General features: G+C 50.5%; 1 protein-coding gene across 1 annotated transcript; it reads right to left on the bottom strand.

The window, feature by feature from the left end:
• Positions 1-228: 228 nt before the first annotated feature.
• STAR (steroidogenic acute regulatory protein) lies at positions 229-5,491 on the bottom strand. Its single transcript, XM_036932179.2, has 7 exons — positions 5,311-5,491; positions 4,160-4,273; positions 3,748-3,875; positions 2,542-2,700; positions 2,216-2,400; positions 1,510-1,603; positions 229-989 (listed from the first exon to the last, which is right to left on the bottom strand). The coding sequence occupies exons 1-7, from the start codon at positions 5,372-5,374 to the stop codon at positions 807-809; spliced, it is 927 nt and encodes a 308-aa protein (XP_036788074.2). The 5' UTR covers positions 5,375-5,491; the 3' UTR covers positions 229-806.
• Positions 5,492-16,523: the final 11,032 nt, after the last annotated feature.

Here is a 16,523-nt window from a genome sequence, read left to right as displayed (position 1 = left end):
TTAATCAGCTACCAGTTGTAAGTTCATTTAAGAACTGCTTTAGGCTTGTGCTTATTGTGGAAATTAAATTTTTATGCAAGATTCTGGTAACAGAACCTAAATAGAACGATGTTAAGTCCCCAGTAGTTTTTCCTTTTAATGAGCTATGGGATTTAGTTGAATTAAAATCTTTGTCCAGAGAACCCTTTTACTATGAAGTTGCAGCTTACTAGGGTAGATTTTTTAAGAGTTGAATTTTAAAACAGGTACAGACTGAAGTTTTTGTGTCAGTTACAGTTCTTTATTCTGACTCGTGTTCCTGGACTAGTTATAATTTGGGGAGCCAATCTAATAATTACTGCTTTATTTTTTCATCAGGAAAACGGCTAGATCTCTGGAAGGCGCCTGCTGCAAGGAGCTGCTTGTTCTCTGGTGCAGCTCTCCCTGCTTGGGTGGAGGAACAGGAAGGTGCGGAGCCCTTTGTAAGCCCTGCTGTGCACTCTGCCTGCAGGGAATGGAGCTCTTGAGCCCAGTCCCAGTCCTTGTATTTAGCACCTCCTATACCCTTTACCATCTAGTAGCATTCTAAAGATGTTTTTACTTAGATATGTAGTGGCCCAGAAAAAGTTTTACAAATATTTTGGAACCCTTAACCTCCCTCACACAGCTCACCAGTGGGTGACATTAGAAGACCCTTCTCTTTGAGAGCCTTGGCCCTTTTTCTTGGTCCTAAAACTTTTCCAATCTGAGTCCTAGGATTATACTCTAAATACACTCCCACTCCATCCCACAGCCCCCAGACGAGGATCAAACAGACGTGCAGGCTTCTAGCAGGGACTTTCCTGGTGAGCATGCAAGCCAGTGCAGCCAGGAACACTTGAGAACAGCAGGCTGGTCTGCAGCACCTGGTCAGGGGCGGGGCTGCACTCCAGGCGCTTTCTCAGGTGGTTGGCAAAGTCCACCTGGGTCTGTGACAGGACCTGATTGATGAGAGTCTTTGGCAGCCATCCCTAGCATAGAAGACACAAGAATTTGGCCATCTTGTGGGTGGTGTTTTCACCTGGGTGCCTCTGTACCCTATCCCAAACATAACAGTTCCAGGGCTTGGTGTTCCAACCCGGTGAATAGGTGCAACCTTGCAGTTGATCAGGGTCAAGGGCTGGAGAACTGCATCCCTGCCCTGCTATCTTAACTGTCAGAAGCACAGGGTTTCGGTCAAAACAAATTTCAGCCCTGTCTTCCCAGCTGTGTTGGCCCTGAGCTAAGTTATTCTACCTTTTTGGGCTTAAGTGTCCTTCTTTCTAAAATGATAGCTATAGAGTTACAATTTGATAGGAGAGAGAGGTAAGAACGATTGCAGGCATTTGAGATGATGGATTAGCAAGTAGACCATCACTAAATTCTCTCCAACCATTATTCTTTTCAAAATGAAAGAGGGTTTTTCCTGTTTCATAAGGGATAACGTGGGAGGGGAAGAGCCTCCTTTTCTCACCACTGCTTATCCACTGAGCCCCCTCTGGTGCCCCTCACCTTGAGGTCAATGCTGAGCAGCCAAGTGAGTTTGGTCTGGGAGGGACTTCCAGCCTGGGGACGGAGCACCATGCAGGTGGGCCCATGCTCGGCTCTGGCAAACGAAGAGATGTCAAGTCAGGGAGATAATGCACGGTCTCTTTTATGCTGACTAGTACACTAGCCACAGTCTTGAGTATCTTGTCTTCCAGTCTTCATCAGAGAGGTATCCTTTGCCAAGAGTGATATTTAATAAGAGTTGGCATGGTTATCAGCTCATTAGAACAAATGCTGGTTGGAGCTGGATCTGGAACCTGGAGGCCTGTGGTGCCTTTTAGTTGCTGGTTAACAGGGAGGTCAGGGAGAGGGTCCAGGTGGGTGGCTGGGGCCCTGGGAAACTCAGGTAGCAGCTGTGTTCTAAGTGGCATGGATTTTAATCAACAGTTGTACCTGAGCAGACCAGCTAAACCTCAGCCCTACCTTTATTTTAGAAAATAACTAAGGTTCTGAAACTTTGTGGGAGGGTCAGGACAAACTGGTTATAAGTAGGACCAATTTTTTTCCCCTCCACTGCTATGGAAAATGAGAATCTTCTTTGTAAAAGGAAGCTAAGGGTAGGGACCAAAGATTGGTTTCTTGGAGCCAGGAGTTGATCACACACTTGGCACGTGCATGTCCACAGGCCCACGTTAGGAAAGGGAGCTTTTGAGCCCGCCGTCATTATTACCTGATGACACCTTTCTGCTCAGGCATCTCCCCAAAGTGTGTGGCTATGCCAGCCAGCACACAGGTGGAGCCTCGGCGCTTGGCACAACGCACGCTCACGAAGTCACGGGGCCCCACCAGGTTTCCTGCTGATTCCGAAGCCAGTTCATGGGTGATAACTGTATCTTTTCCGATCCTCTGCAGAACCTGTCAGGCCACAGGGAACCAGAATCACTGTCCAGCCAGTGCTGGGCTGAAGCGCCACTCAACAACTTGCAGACCCTCCGTTAGCCCACCTTTCAGACTGGGCTCTCACGGGTCCCTGCCACCCTGCCCTGGACTCCTCACCTTGATATCCTTGACGTTCGGGTTCCACTCTCCCATTGCCTCCATGCGCTCCACGAGCTCTTCATAAAGCCTCTCCATGGGCTGGTCCACCACCACCTCCAAGCGGAACACCTTGCCCACGTCTGGAACCACTTTACTCAGCACTTTGTCGCCATTTGCCTGTCAGGGAGAGAAGAGAGCCCAGGATAAAGGTTAGAGAAAAGCATTCCTAGCCTGGGGAATAGATGGTGCCAGTCCAGGCAGGAAGAAGCACTAAGCCGAGTGAGGAGGCCTGGAACCATTTCTGTGAGTAGGTGATCTTTTCTGCCACATGCCTCCTGCATCTGCTGGAGACTTGGGAGGTGACCCACCTGCCCCCTAGACCCTTTTTCACAGTGGCTAATGTTGATGGGTGTGGGTAGGTACAGCTGAAAAGGCCCTAAAGTTCAGAAAGCTCAAAGAATCTGAGAGACAAACCTGGGAGTGGGGAAATTCTGGTCTATAACCAGCTGATGACATAACAGAGAATGTTAGAAGGGATCTTAAAAGACTTTTTTAGTCCAACCAGAAGGACGTAGGACCAGAGGTTTCAGTGATTCGCCCAGAGACCCTTAGCCTAAGAGCGTTGCTGGCGCTCCCAGATTTCTTGACTCCCAAACTAGAAGTCTGTTAACTCAGAATTTGGAGGAGAGGTTTTACCTGAACTTTGGTCAATGGACAGCATGTAAGCTTGTGCAGATAAAGCCCCCAAAGTGTCAACAGAGCTGCTGAGCTTGATCACGTGCCTTGTTACCGGCTCCCAGTGAAGAAGCAGCATTCAGGAGCAGAGAACCCCAGAAGGCCTTGGGTGCAGCCCTGTTCAGGTGAGCCTGGGTGACCCACCCCTGCAAGCTGAGCCCTAGGTGGGCTGAGCAGCACGAACTGCACCTCAGCACTGGACCTTCTGACCAGGGCAGTACCCCTAATGCACACAGGCCCCGCTGCAGGGTCTCGGGTGTGCAGGTGTTTGGAGGGCAGTGAGGACACTGTTACTCAAGCATGAGTCTCGGATGGCTTTGATGGGAATCGAGTATCCGAGTATATATTCTTGACAAAGAAGTTTCAAGTTAAAACTATTTGCTGCCCAGTGACTGCTGCATGAGGCAGGAACTCAGAAAAGCAGCAGCCCCAGCTGGCCGGAGGACAGCAGTGGAAAATGAGCCGTGCTGCTTCCACGTCCGCCCTTACCTGCTGGCTCTCCTCCTTCCAGCCCTCCTGGTTGCTGAGGATGCCCAGGGCTTTCTGCATGGCCCCCTCTCCCTGCTGGATATAGGCCAGCTCCTGGTCACTGTAGAAAGTGTCTTCGAGCTGAGAACCTGGATATACAGTCAAGGAGAAACCCAGCTTCCCTTCTGGTCCCACCAGCTTCCATCCCTTTGACCTCTAGATCTGATCTTTCCTCTGAAAGGCCAAGACCAAAGCCATCAGGGTCCAGCCTGCAGGCCAAGTTAGACAAACAGTGGCTGCAAGTGATGGGGGGTGGCCATCTGGCCTCGAGGAACTCCATTCCCATCCTCTCAAAGCCAGGGGAGGGGCTGCGGTTGGGGAGGGAACCAGAGCGACCCCGGGAGCCTGCTGCCTAGGGAGCCCGAGCACTTACTGAGCAGAGAGCTGCGCCGCTGAACCTGGTTCATCCACGTCCCTGGGGCTGGGCCCCCCAGTGCCCTCCGGTTCAGCTCCTGGCCTATGGCCAGCACAGCTTGCTGCCTCAGCCCTGCAGGAAGGGAGGGAATGCTGCTTAGGGGCAGGAACTCCCTTAGGGGCCACTCCAGCTCTTCATCTTGTTACAGATGGAGAAACTGGCTTGGAGAGGGAAGTGATTTGCTCAGGAGCACAGATTCTTAGTTGTGACCCAAAGTAGAGCCAGGTCAGCTCCCAGTCCAGTGCTGGTGACAGCGCACCAGGCTGCCTCCAGGGCCCCGACCCGACATCTGCCTTCCACCTGGGCTGGCCACACCTGGTTCTTTGACCTCTAGATCTGATCTTTCCTCTGAAAGGCCAAGACCAAAGCCATCAGGATCCAGCCTGCAGGCCAAGAAGGACATTTACTTCTTGAAGGGAGGGATTTGTTTAACCAGCCAGAAAAACCCTTCTACAGAAAGAGAATTAGACACCCGTCCCCTGAGGTCTGTGTAGTGCTGGCAACTAGGGTCCTTTGCATGAGAAACTGCTCAGGAGGGTGCCCCTGGGGGCAGAGCCGGCTAGCTGCTCACCTAGTGAGAACAACGCCCGGCCTGGGTACAGGGCTTCCAAACACACACACACACAGACACACACACACACACACAGACACACACACACACACACTCTCTCTCTCTCTCTCTCTCTCTCTCTCTAGCTCACTCTCCTGGTGTCTTGCTCCTCTCCTGTCTGCCCTGCCCATGTCTCAGGCTTGCCAACACTGCTTGTTAGAGTCAAGACTTACTCCTATCTCTGCTGCGGTAGCTAGGACTTCCCTGGCATCCTTGGGACCAATCCTAGAGGAAGGAAAAGTCAGGAAAAGGTCAAGGAAAGATGGGAGCCCCCAGGGGGAGACAAGGAATCACAGAACCTGGAACAGAGACACAGGCCACTTAGGATCCAGCCTGACTCATGGTACTGGAGGGGGGGAATTGAGATCCCAAGGCAAGAGACTTGCGCAGGCTCACCCAGTAGGAGGCATGCCTGGATCAGAACCTGCGTGGCCTGCCCCCCAGCCAGCACTTCCCCCGGTAAACCACACTGCCTGAGGGGCCCTCCCCATGAACTCACCCTTCATGTTGCGCACATATCTGTAGGAGCTCCCGGCACACAGTTTAAATGTTGCTAGGAGCATTGTTCCAGCGGCAGAGGTGCAAGTGGGGCTGGGGCTGGATTCTGCTTTTCCCTTGGGTGGCCTCTTCCTTCTAGAGCCTGTCAAGGTCTGCCTCGGCGCACAGCTGCAGCTAGGACGTGTGTTCTGCGTCTTAAATGCCCCTGGCTGAAGGCTGTACTTCATCATCAGGAGATAAAAAAAAAAGCCATTACTTACCATGCAAAGGAAAGGGTCAAGGGTGGAAGGATTACCTAACACTGTGGTGTCAGCCGTTGTGGGGAGTGTCGTGGTTGGGGGTGGGTTGCATAGAAAGGAGTTAGGTTAGTGGCAGACTTGGGTGGGTGGTGGGGAGAGAGGAGGCCAAGGCAGCATAGGAGAAAGCATGTACCATTCGACAGCTGTTTGCAAACATCATGTGGGGTACTAGTTAAAATGCAGATCTTTAGCCTTCATCCTCAAGCTCTAGATTTAGCAGGTCTAGAACTAAAGCTCTGAAACCTGCATTAAAAAAACTCCCAGGGGATATTCATGTAGGGATTCTGTGAGGTACATACTACACTTCAACAGACACAGCCCTCAGAGAGCATGGCAGGTGTCTGCTAACAGAGCCTAGGGGGTCAAGACCGGTAGAGGCCTGGGTAAGGGGCCCAAATCCAGAGGGTGGAAATGCCTTGTTCAAGGCCAAACAGCTGGACATTGGCAGGGCTGGGAGCACAAGTCTTCTGACCTTGAGTCCACCTTTACAAGGTTCTTCCTGCAGCCCCCAGGCACTTGGTCTATACATTGTTCAATTTACTCATCCGTGTATATAAACAACCTTTATCAAAGCCCTGTTCAAAGTCAGTTCCTTTCGTAGGGGTGTGTGCTGGAATGGGGATGACACCCACAGCCAGTCCTGTGGCTCACAAAGCAGAGGGTAGAGCCAGCGACACAGAGACCCCTCTGCACTTCCCACATGCTGTCGCCTAGGTCCAGTGGGAGATCTCCCAGCCTGTGTACTAGCCTCTGATGAAATCTTTTCCCTGTAAGGTTGACCCTGAGTTGTTTTTAAGTCAGATTCACCTGGCAAGAACACCGGGGGCCAAGAGAATCACACTAGATTGCCCCTGGCCGAGGGCCTGCCTCCTGTGTGAGTTCTGTCACCACTGCCTGGAGGCAAAGGAAGGCCTGAAAAGTGGGGAACAGTAGCAGGTCCCCGCCTCTTTTGCTGTCTCCCTTACTCCAGAATGGACCAAAGGGACAGGCCCCACTCAGAGCCAGGCCAGGTGCATGGAGCCCATGCAGAACAGAGCACACATCCCACATTTCAACCCCTGGTGAAGCAGTGAGAAGGGCTAGCAACCCAAAGAGTCCTTCTTCCTGGGCTCCTCTCCCCTGGAGGCCCAGCTTCCTCGAGGCCTACCCAGGCCTCCTCCACTATGAAGCTTTCCTTGGCCATTCCTGACCCCTCTGACTCACACCCTTGCTGTCAGTACCAACAGACGGGCACATCTTTGGTCCTGATGTGTGGAACAGTGTGTGTGTGTGTGTTTGCTGCCTCTCCTGTGAGACTCTTTCTCCCCGAGGTAGGCACCATGTGCATGTCCCTTCTCAGCCTCATCCCAGCGTCCGGCTCCAGGCAGCACAAGAAGGGGTCTTGCTCCTCTGCTGGGTGGCCAACTGGGGAGCTACTAGGGGAGCAGGTGTCTGCAGGCTTTGTTCCTGGCCTTCACAGAGTCCCAGGGAAGAAGCAGGGAGGGGAGAGAGCTTGGCCTCTAGTCTCCAGCCAGCCTGGGGCCCTTTTCCTCTGGGAGACCTGGGAAGGGGAAGCACAGGCTGTGCTGGGAAGGCTGGACATCAGCTGCCTCCCCTCCCTCCATGCACGTGCGCTGGCAGGCACGTGTGCCTGCGTGGAGGTGGTGGGGAGTGGATGGGGGTTATTATGGGACAGGCACAGATAATGTTCAAGGCCCTGCTGTAATTGTGACTCTGACTTTGCGTAATGCTTAACACGGAGTTTCGATAGGGACTTCTTTGCACATTGTTACGTTGTTCTGACTATAATTATCTTGTTTTGCTTTTTCTGGAGGCCCTCACCCTACTCTGCCTGAATCCATGGTCCCTGTCTCATTCCCCCTCTAAGATGGAGACCCTGCTTCATGCTGAGAGGGGGTGCAGTAAGGGGTGCAGCTAGGTCTCCATCAATGGTGGGTTGAGAGACCCCGGATGCTGGGCACTTATATCGTGGGTTCCATTTCCATTTCCATTTGCAGTTTTATGGTTTCTAGGCGAGATAGAACCAATTGTGTTATTAGGTTAAGTAAATGTGACCAAATATTAGTAAGAAGACAAGCTCTGGGTTCTCTAAGGGGGTGTCTTTTAGATCTTCTCTGGCAGAATAGTTTAGGGCAAGGACCTGCTGGCAGTTGTGCTCAGGTCCTTCGCTCATGGACTCAGGTAGGAAGGTGGCTGGGTTTAGGGTGGAGCATGTCCGCAGCTGGGTTCCAGTGCCCTCAAGGAGTGACTGATATTTTAGTAGCCTGCTGTGTGACAGCCACAGGTACCCCGGGGTGTTCAGTAAGCTGGTGATATTATGGGGTGCATCCACTATTAAGCCTCCTCCCAGGGTCGTTTTTGTGGCTTCAGGTACTGGCAGGGCTACGGCTGCCACAGACCTCAGACAGTGTGGCCAGCCCTTAGCTATGGGGTCTAGTTCCTTGCTTAGGTAGGCTACAGGCTGCTACATTTCTCCCCGAGGTTGAGTCAGTACTCCCAGCGCCACTCCTGATTGCTCAGTAACGAACAGGTTAACCCAGTTTCCAGTGGACAGGCTGAAGGCGGGGGCTTGGAGCAGGGCTTTCTTTAAAGTGTCATAAGGTTTAACAGCGTTAGGGTCCCACTGGAGTTTTATGGTGTCTTCCCTTTGGGCTTCTTTAAGGAGTTGATAGAGGGGTCTGGCTAATTCTTCATTTCTGGGGACCCAAATTCTGCAATATTCAGTGATGCCTAAGAATCCCCTCAGGTGCCTGATAGTAGGTGGCAGAGAATGGGCTGAATTCTCTCTTCCCCCAGGGCTCTGGTTCCCTGGGAGAAATTAAGGTCTAGATATTTCACCTGCTACTGACAGATCTGTGCTTTTGATGAAAGACCTTATAGCCACAATCAGCTAGAAAGTTCAGTAATCTCAGTACTTTCCTGACACCCTGTCTCTGTGGTGGTGCAGAGAAGTATATCATCCACATATGGGATGATTTCTGCCTCCCTTGATTCAAAGGAGGCCAGGTCCTTGGCTAAGACCTGCCCAAATAGATGTGGGCCACCTCTGAATCCTTGGGGCAAAACTGTCCAGGTTAATTGAACTGAGGGATTTACAGGATCCTCAAAAGCAAAGAGAAACTGGGACTCAGGTGCAAGCAGGATACAAAAGAAAGCATCCTTCAGGTCTAGCACAGTGAACCATGCTGCTCCCTCAGGAATCCTGGGTAACAGGGTATATAGGGATTAGGTACTACAGGCTGTAGGGGCACAACTGCCTCATTAATGGCTCGTAGATCTTGTACAAGGTGCCAGCTTCTGTCTGGCTTTTGTATTCCTAATATGGGAGTGTTGCAGGGACTGTTACAGGCTGTCAAGAGGCTTTGAGTCTTTAGGTTATTAATAACTGGCCTTAAACCTTCACAAACTTCTGGTTTTAAGGGATACTGCCTCTTATGAGGAAAGTGATTAGGGTCTTTAAGATGAACTTGTACTGGCTGGGCTGATTTTGCTCTTTCAATGATTCCATTAGTTGCCCAGACCTCAGAATTAATGTCCACTTCCACTAAGGGGAGACATCACTTGTCTCTTTGTTCATATGTACAGAGGCTTGTACTTAAGAAAGTATATCACGGCCTAGAAGTGGCGTCGGACTTTCTGGGACAACTAGGAAGGCATGGGAGAACAGCACCGAGTTCCACTCACAACTTAAAGGCTGAATAAGATACTTGGTCCTGGGCCTCCCAGATCTGCCTCTGACAGTAGCTGACCGGGAGGAGGGAGGGCCAGGATTATGGAGGAGGACCGCAATCGAGCAGGAAATCGATGGTGTGGCCTCCTATGGAGAGACCCACCCGGGGCTCCTGTGGGGCTATGACAGTGACAGGAGCCAGCGTGGGCAGCCCCGGGCCCCTTCAGTCCCGTCCACCTTGTTGCAAGTCCGACCCCAGTTGCCCACGCCTCTGAGGGCAGTCCAGCTCCCAGTGGTCCCCTTGGCAGAGCGGGCAGGGTGTTGGCGGTTTGGGGCACCCAACCCTAGGGCATTCTCACTGAAAATGCCCCTCTCTGCCACAGAGGAAGCAAGCCGCCCGGGGCCTGGTGCCTGGGGCTGGTCTCCCCTTCTCCGGCCTTGGAGGCCTGACATTGACTCTGCAGGGCCGTCGCTGATGCCTCTGCCTTTCGCTTGTCTCCCCTCTCCCGGTCCCTCTTCTCCTCCTCGTCTCTATTATAGAAAACTGATGTGGTGAACTTCAAGAGGCTTTCCAGATTTTGTTTTGGGCCAAACGCCAATTTTTGTAACTTCCTCCTGGTATCTGGGGCCAACTGTGTGATAAATTTACCTTTAAGAATGACTCAGCCCTCTGGGGACATGAAAGTATGTTTCAGCAATGCCTCCCTGAGCTGTTCTGGAAAGGCTGAGGGGCTTTCCTTTTCTCCCTGTATCAGTGCTGATAATTTAGAGTAATTTAGAGGTAGTCTTTTACTTTCCCTAAGGGCAAAGAAGGCCTGCACATGTGGGATTTCTGACCATTTTCTTTCCTTGTGGCAAAATAAATCTAGCTGCATGATCTTATTATATTGAATGCTTCTTTCAGGAGGCCAAGCCTCTCCATCAGGGAGTTTGTATTGAGACCAGGCTTGTGTGTAGAAGAAGGTAAGGTGCAGGGTCTGGGGATCAAATTGCTCCCAGTTCTTTGCCAGGGGCGTGTCTGGCTTTAGACTTGAAGAGAAAGCTCCCACCTAGAAAAGAAGATAGGAACAGGTGTCCAGCACCTGACCTGAGGCTTTGTACTGGGCGTCCCCCTACAGGCTACAGGTGGGAGGTTTAGCAAACAGCAATAATATGCCCCCTGGACTTAATCACTCCTTACCAGTGTGGCCCATACCTTGATTTACCTCTTGCCTATCCACTAAGCACAGGTTGCTTCAGAGCTCTGGATTTAGTGGGACTTTACCAGTGTGCTCTTACTGTACTCCTTTTGGGAGTTCTAATCCAGACCCTAGTGTCTTCTGCATGGGCCTTAGCATCTCTTGAGAGGCCTTTTCTTGTCCTATCTAAGAGAATTAAGTGCAGGGACTGTGTGACCTCTCACTGCCAGAGCAGTGATTGGTAAGAGTCACAAGCCTGTTTTGCTTCCATGGGGCTGCAGATAAGGAAATGCTGTACCCCAGGATGACTGCCTCTAAGGAAGAGAGGTCAATGCAATAGAGCCATGGCTAGAATTTAAATGGGCTTGGGTTTCAGCTTGGCTACAGGTCAGCTCAGGGGGACCAGAAAAGTCCTCTAGAGTGTGGAAGGGGTGAGCTCTCTTGAGTCCCATGCCTGTCCGGTCTAGGAGGATCAAATGTGTAGCCTGTGTAAAGTCCTGATGCCAGATAAAGGGCTTGAATATGGGGCCTACCTCACAAACCTCACGCACACCACACAGGAGAAAGTGGCACAGTCCCAGGAGGACTGCTTTGAATGAGAAGCAGGGGAACTTTTTCCAAGGCCGGAGATAACATTCAGACAGAGGCTGCCGTGGACAGTTATGGGGAGGCCTCTTAACACGTTTCTGCCATTGCCTGGGAATTATCCTGATAGCCACCCACTGTAGGAAATATGATCTGTGAGATAAGGGGTCGGGCGTTATCCGTGACTCTTGCATAGGAAGCAGCCTAGTCGGAGGTTCACTCAGCGCCATCGGATCGATGAGCCGGAGCCAAGATCCCCGGACCACGGACCACTGCCTACTAGTCTGGTCTGCCCTCAGAGCCCACAGATTAGGATAGGAAAGTAGGAGATGGGCTCAGCCACTCCCTGATATTGCCGTCCGTCCGGAGGCGGGGGATCAGGGAGTGGCGGACACTGGGAAACCTTTCACCAGAGACTTAAGACTGGTGGCCTACGCTAGTTGTATTTTAAGTGGCTAACGGGTGCCCAGACACATTTTTATGAAATAAAAAAAGTGCAGTATTAAGTCAGGAATAAGAGCGAAGAGTAGATCTCCTACTTTGTGGTGGTGAGCATCGGGTTCTATGAAATTGATGAAGTTAGAGGCACACATAGAGCGTGTAAAGGAAGTAAAGTGCATCCTTGCCTCACTCAGAGGCCTGAAGAAGCAGGCTGGAAGTCAGAGAGACAGAGAGAGAGAGACCCTCCTCACGGACATCCAGTCGGGCTGTCGGGGTCTGATTCCAGACACGCGGGCCTTTGAGGAGCCGCTGAAGTGTATGTAGCCTCAGCCTAGACTCTCGCAGTTGCCCACGGCCTTCCTCAGTCCCTCGCATCCAACCAAGGAGATGCCTCTGAAGGGGAATCCTGGCCTCCACTCAAGTGACTTTCCCGGCTCCCAAGGGAGACGGGGATCCACTGAGGGAGACGCAGGGGAACCTGTCACTGGAGACTTGAGAATGGCAGCCAGGCTAGTCCCATTTAAGTGGCCGACGAGCGCCCGGTGTTGTGTGCCGTAGACGGCTTCCTTCTGTTAAGGACAGTGAAAGAAAAGGAAAGCTCAAATGCCAATACTCACCTCCAAAGTTATCCCGGATGAGCCCCCAAAGATGATACCAGGCAAGAGAGAGGCTTTTACTTAGAGACAAAGTGAGAGGTCAGAGTTCCTGGTGTGAAGCGAGTCTGTGGCTGTGCCGTTGTCTAGGGGTTTTACGGGCGGTTGAGGATTTTTAGGAATGTGGTAAAGGGCTAGGGGTGCAGAGTTGCTGAGTGGTCTCAGAATGCTCATTTTTGGTAACAGAAGAAATATGCTGCTCTGATTATTTCTCAGGATAGCAGCTTCCCTTGGGGAACATATCAATTAAGGCTGCTTGCCCTGCCAAGGCAGCCTGTTCTGTTTGCTAAAGAGTGTATTATAAGAATCTTCTTAATTTTGGGGCTGTTTATAGCTGAGCCTGCTTACCAAATTAATCTTTTGCCCAGGTTGCAGATTACTTGACTAGGATTAGAGAAGGAAACACAGCACATAGGTAAAGTTAAAATTAAGCTGGCCTGTTAACAGGCTAAGGTAAATTTAACAATGTCATTATCAAATTGATACAATGAAGTCATGGTTTATGCTGAGATGTTTTTCTTTATCTGGGGAACAAACACTCTAGGGCAAGTTGCTCCTGGCTTCTTGAGCTTTAACAGATTTCATTGAAGCATGCCTATGATCTTAGTCTGGTATCTTACCCTAGAGAATTACTGTGGCTCTGGCTTTGTATAATGCTTAACACGGAGTTTCCATAGGGACTTCTTTGCACATACATTGTTCTGACTGTAATTATCTTGCTTTACTTTTTCCGGGGGCTCTCACCCTACTCTGCCTAAACCCGCAGTGTCCCCGTCTCACTGCTGCCTGCCCGGGGAGAATTATGGCCACTGTGGGAGGGAAGACGGAGGACTGCAGCTTACAGCCCTGCTGATGTCCGCGGTGGCCACCATCAGGGAGGGTGCAGGTGGCCTCCTTCAGAGCCGAGGCTGTTCTCTCCTCCTCGTCCTTTCCAGGACAGATGACTCGCTCATTTTGACTGTCCCTGTGAGCCATAATGTGGGGAGAGAGGTCTCGGAAGTTCTTTGGTTCGAGAAGTCCTCTGTATCTGGCTTGGCCTTTTGATGAGGGCAGAGTCCCCAAGGAGACTAGATGGACACGGCAGGCCAGGAATAAAGATGTGGGTAAAATTGTAGTATTTCCATCTCTTCCATCTCTTGCCTGGCTTTGGTGCATCTGCATATCAATAGGTGTTTCCAAGGGGTGGAAAGCATTGGTTCATTTACATATCAGTAGGTAATTATGAGGGCATGAGAGGGTTTACCCGGACTGGAGAGGTTGGGTGGAGTTCTCTGATTGCTACAGCCTGGTAGAGAGAGAGAGAGGGAGAGAGAGAGATAGGACAACTGCTTTTAAGAAATACATGTATTTCTTAACTTTACTTATCCCTTTGATGTCAGTTTTAGAGGTATTTTGCCCCGGGATTCCCCCCAACCTCCAGAGTTACAGAAGATAACAAGAGATGTGGCTCTGGCAGGGCAGGGAGTGGGAGAGGAAGGCCCAGGGCTGGGGGCTGGGAAGAGAAGCAGAGGTCAGAGACTGAAGGGTGGTTATGAGGCATAAATCAGGTTAACTGTACCCCAAGAGTCCACAAGATTAAGTCCAGACTCCTCAGTCCAGTCTCGGCCCCACAAATTCTCGCCTGTCCCCTTAGCAGTGCTGGGCGCACCCCCGGGTGCTTGCCTGCAGGCTGCCCCACACACACCTCCAGTTCCAGGAGTGCCTCCCAAGGCTTCCTTTGGGCCCCATCTCACTCTGCTCTTTAATAAGAACTCAAATCTTTTTCCTTAGGCCCCCTTGATAAATGTTTATCACAATATCAGTAAGACTATCACCCATTCCCCACATGCATCTTTTTTAAACCTATTTTTTTTGAGCAACTGGAGATTCACAGAAAAGTTGGGAGAAAGGCATAGAGATGTCTCAGTACCCCATCCCCACATAGGCAGTTCCCCCTTTTCTACATGTTTGTAAGCTTCACAGGGACCTGTAAACCCCATCAGAACCTTTCCAAGGTTTTGAATCACCAACACTTGGCACAGTGCTAGATAATTAATAGATACCAAATACACGTTTAAGCATAATTAGAAAGCACAGGGCCTGGTCCTTTGTAGATTCTCTATAAGATTGATTTTTCTTCCATCTCTTAAGGGCAGCCAGCCTGGAGGCAAACAGACCCTGGGCTGCTTAGAAGGGCATATGCTGCTTTAATGTCAAAGGAATGGAGTGTTTCCTCCGAAGAGGCCACTGTGAGAAGGCAGCAGAAAGTTAAGGCAAGTTTGACTGATTGGGCTTAAGGTAATTATGGATTACCTCCTTTTAAGAGTACATTTTATGTAATCCAGTACTCAGTTCCTTAAAAGGGACTGGTCTCCATTATTTCACAAGTAACCTTCTTATTTGGATAAAGGAGACGGTAAGTGTCAGTTTGCCGAGGGGCTGGGGTCTGTCCTGAGTCTGGCACAGCGTTCGGGGTTCCACAGGTGACTGTGGCCAATACCGAGCACTCCTGGGCCACACACCATTCTAGGCTCTTTACAAGTATTAACTCACGTGATCCTAACGGCCACCCAAGGACTTGGTACTGTTGTATCCCTGTTGTATAGATGAAGAAGCTGAGAGGCACTGAGTGGTAAACAGCTTGACCAAATTCAGGCGGCTATTAAGAGCCCAGTGTGCAAAACCAGGCAGTCTAGTCAGTGCTCTTCATTATACAGAATGAACCTAACTTAAAAAAATCTCATGTTTCTCTGTGAAAATGGGGCCAATAGTTGCCCTTTAAATCCTCTCATACCTGGCATCTAGTAGTCACTTAACCAATTTCAGGGGAATGAAAGACTTAACTACTACATTATACTAGGTTCCCTGCTTTCCCATCCACCTTCCATTTCCAGCAACTAAGCCAGACTTTGTTTCCTGGCTAGGGATTTAGCAAGAACATAGTTATAGTGTCTTTTCTAAGAGCCTGAATCAGAAAAGCAAACTGAAGTCAAGGTGGGCTGAATCTAACCTTCCAGGTATTTTGACTTGCACACTATCTTAAGAAAAATTTGAATTAGTGTCAACATAAATCACAGGGACAGAAAACAGATTGGTGGTTGCCAGGGCCTGGGGAAGGAGGAAGTTAAATTCAAAGGGACAAGGGTGCTGGGTACGTAACTGTATGCAGTTGTTATAACTCATGGGCTGTATGCTAAAAACACTGAATTTTACTGTACGTACATTTTATGTCAATAAAATTTAGTCTTAGAGATGCATTCCCAGGCACTCTGACCTTGAGATACACAGCACTGAGCCCTCGCTGCCTTTTAGTCTGAGCTACTGGCTAACTGGTGTTCTGACGCCACTCAATTCTCTTTTCCAGAGCGGTGGCATTTGAGGCCATTTTCTACCCCTGGGCCCAGTGAGGTGCCAGCAACTACTACCAAGTGGCTGGGGTTAGGGAAAAACTTGTTTCTGAAAAAGGAGCATGCGTACAAATAGGAGGCTGATGGGGAAAAGAGGCAAAGCAGTGAAATGAGTCAGGAGAAAAGAAAAGAAGGACCTGTATTTTCTCCTTCCAAGTAGCCCTGGCAGAACCCAGTGAGTGGACAGGTGGGGGTCCTCACCAAGGTGGGCAGACCAGAGCTTTGGGACAGGCGAGCAGCAGAATCACCTCATTTCCTAGGACTGCTTTCTAATTCTTTCAGGCTAGAGGCCCTTGGGAAGGGACAGGAAAGTTTGCTTTTGACCTTGGGTCACTTAACTGGATAAAAAGTCCTGCTTCACTGGTAAAAGCAAGTGCCTGTGAGGTGGCCTCTTGGTTCTCCTTATCCTGGGGTCCCCTGGGAGGGTGGTATGCAAGACAGGGAGGGCGCAGCAGCTGGGAGGAAAACAGGCAGAAGAGTATTTACTTGAAGCTGCCCTGAGAAGTACACCCGAGCCGCAGGCCCTGGGTTTCCCTGAAATGCTCTTCCAGGCATTTTTACTCATTACCTCCACTCCTCACACCTGGAGGGCTGGAGGCCACAGGGAAGGCTGCCTGACAGTAGAGCACCCACATAGTTAGTGTACGGATCTCTACTACTGACTTAACTGGCTGCTCAGTGGGTCTGGCTGTCCTCATGTTTTGGTGCCTTATAATCTCTGAAGCATCTTGGTTTACCAGCCTAAAGTCTCCGCCATGCCCTGACCCATCCATCCTTCAACAAATATATATTGAGACCTAATACATGCCAGGTGTCATTCTAGATGATCGTGTTGAGCCTCATTGGTAAACACCATACCTCTCTTGGAACAATGTCCTAGCAGGTTGGGTGTGATCTTTGGGAGTCAGCTGCATTAGTAGAGCACATGTGCCTATGAACTTGTCACAGGGGACATCCCTGCTCAGCTCACATAAACTCCCATGGGACAGCTCAGACTACTCG

The sequence above is a fragment of the Manis pentadactyla genome, chromosome 7 (assembly GCF_030020395.1).
Source record: "Manis pentadactyla isolate mManPen7 chromosome 7, mManPen7.hap1, whole genome shotgun sequence".
Lineage (NCBI taxonomy): Eukaryota > Metazoa > Chordata > Mammalia > Pholidota > Manidae > Manis > Manis pentadactyla.
The sequence above is the reverse complement of the archived record's forward strand: the minus strand, read 5'-3'. Positions and strand labels throughout refer to the sequence as shown.

Bases quoted from the DNA above. Each gene is read 5' to 3' on its own strand.
- STAR (XM_036932179.2), bottom strand. From the start codon at position 5,374: ATGCTCCTAGCAACATTTAAACTGTGTGCCGGGAGCTCCTACAGATAT. The intron at 4,274-5,310 runs GTGAGTTCATGG...CCCTTCCTGCAG, and splicing joins ATATGTGCGCAACATGAAGG to GGCTGAGGCAGCAAGCTGTG. The intron at 2,401-2,541 runs GTGAGGAGTCCA...GTGGCCTGACAG, and splicing joins CGAACGTCAAGGATATCAAG to GTTCTGCAGAGGATCGGAAA.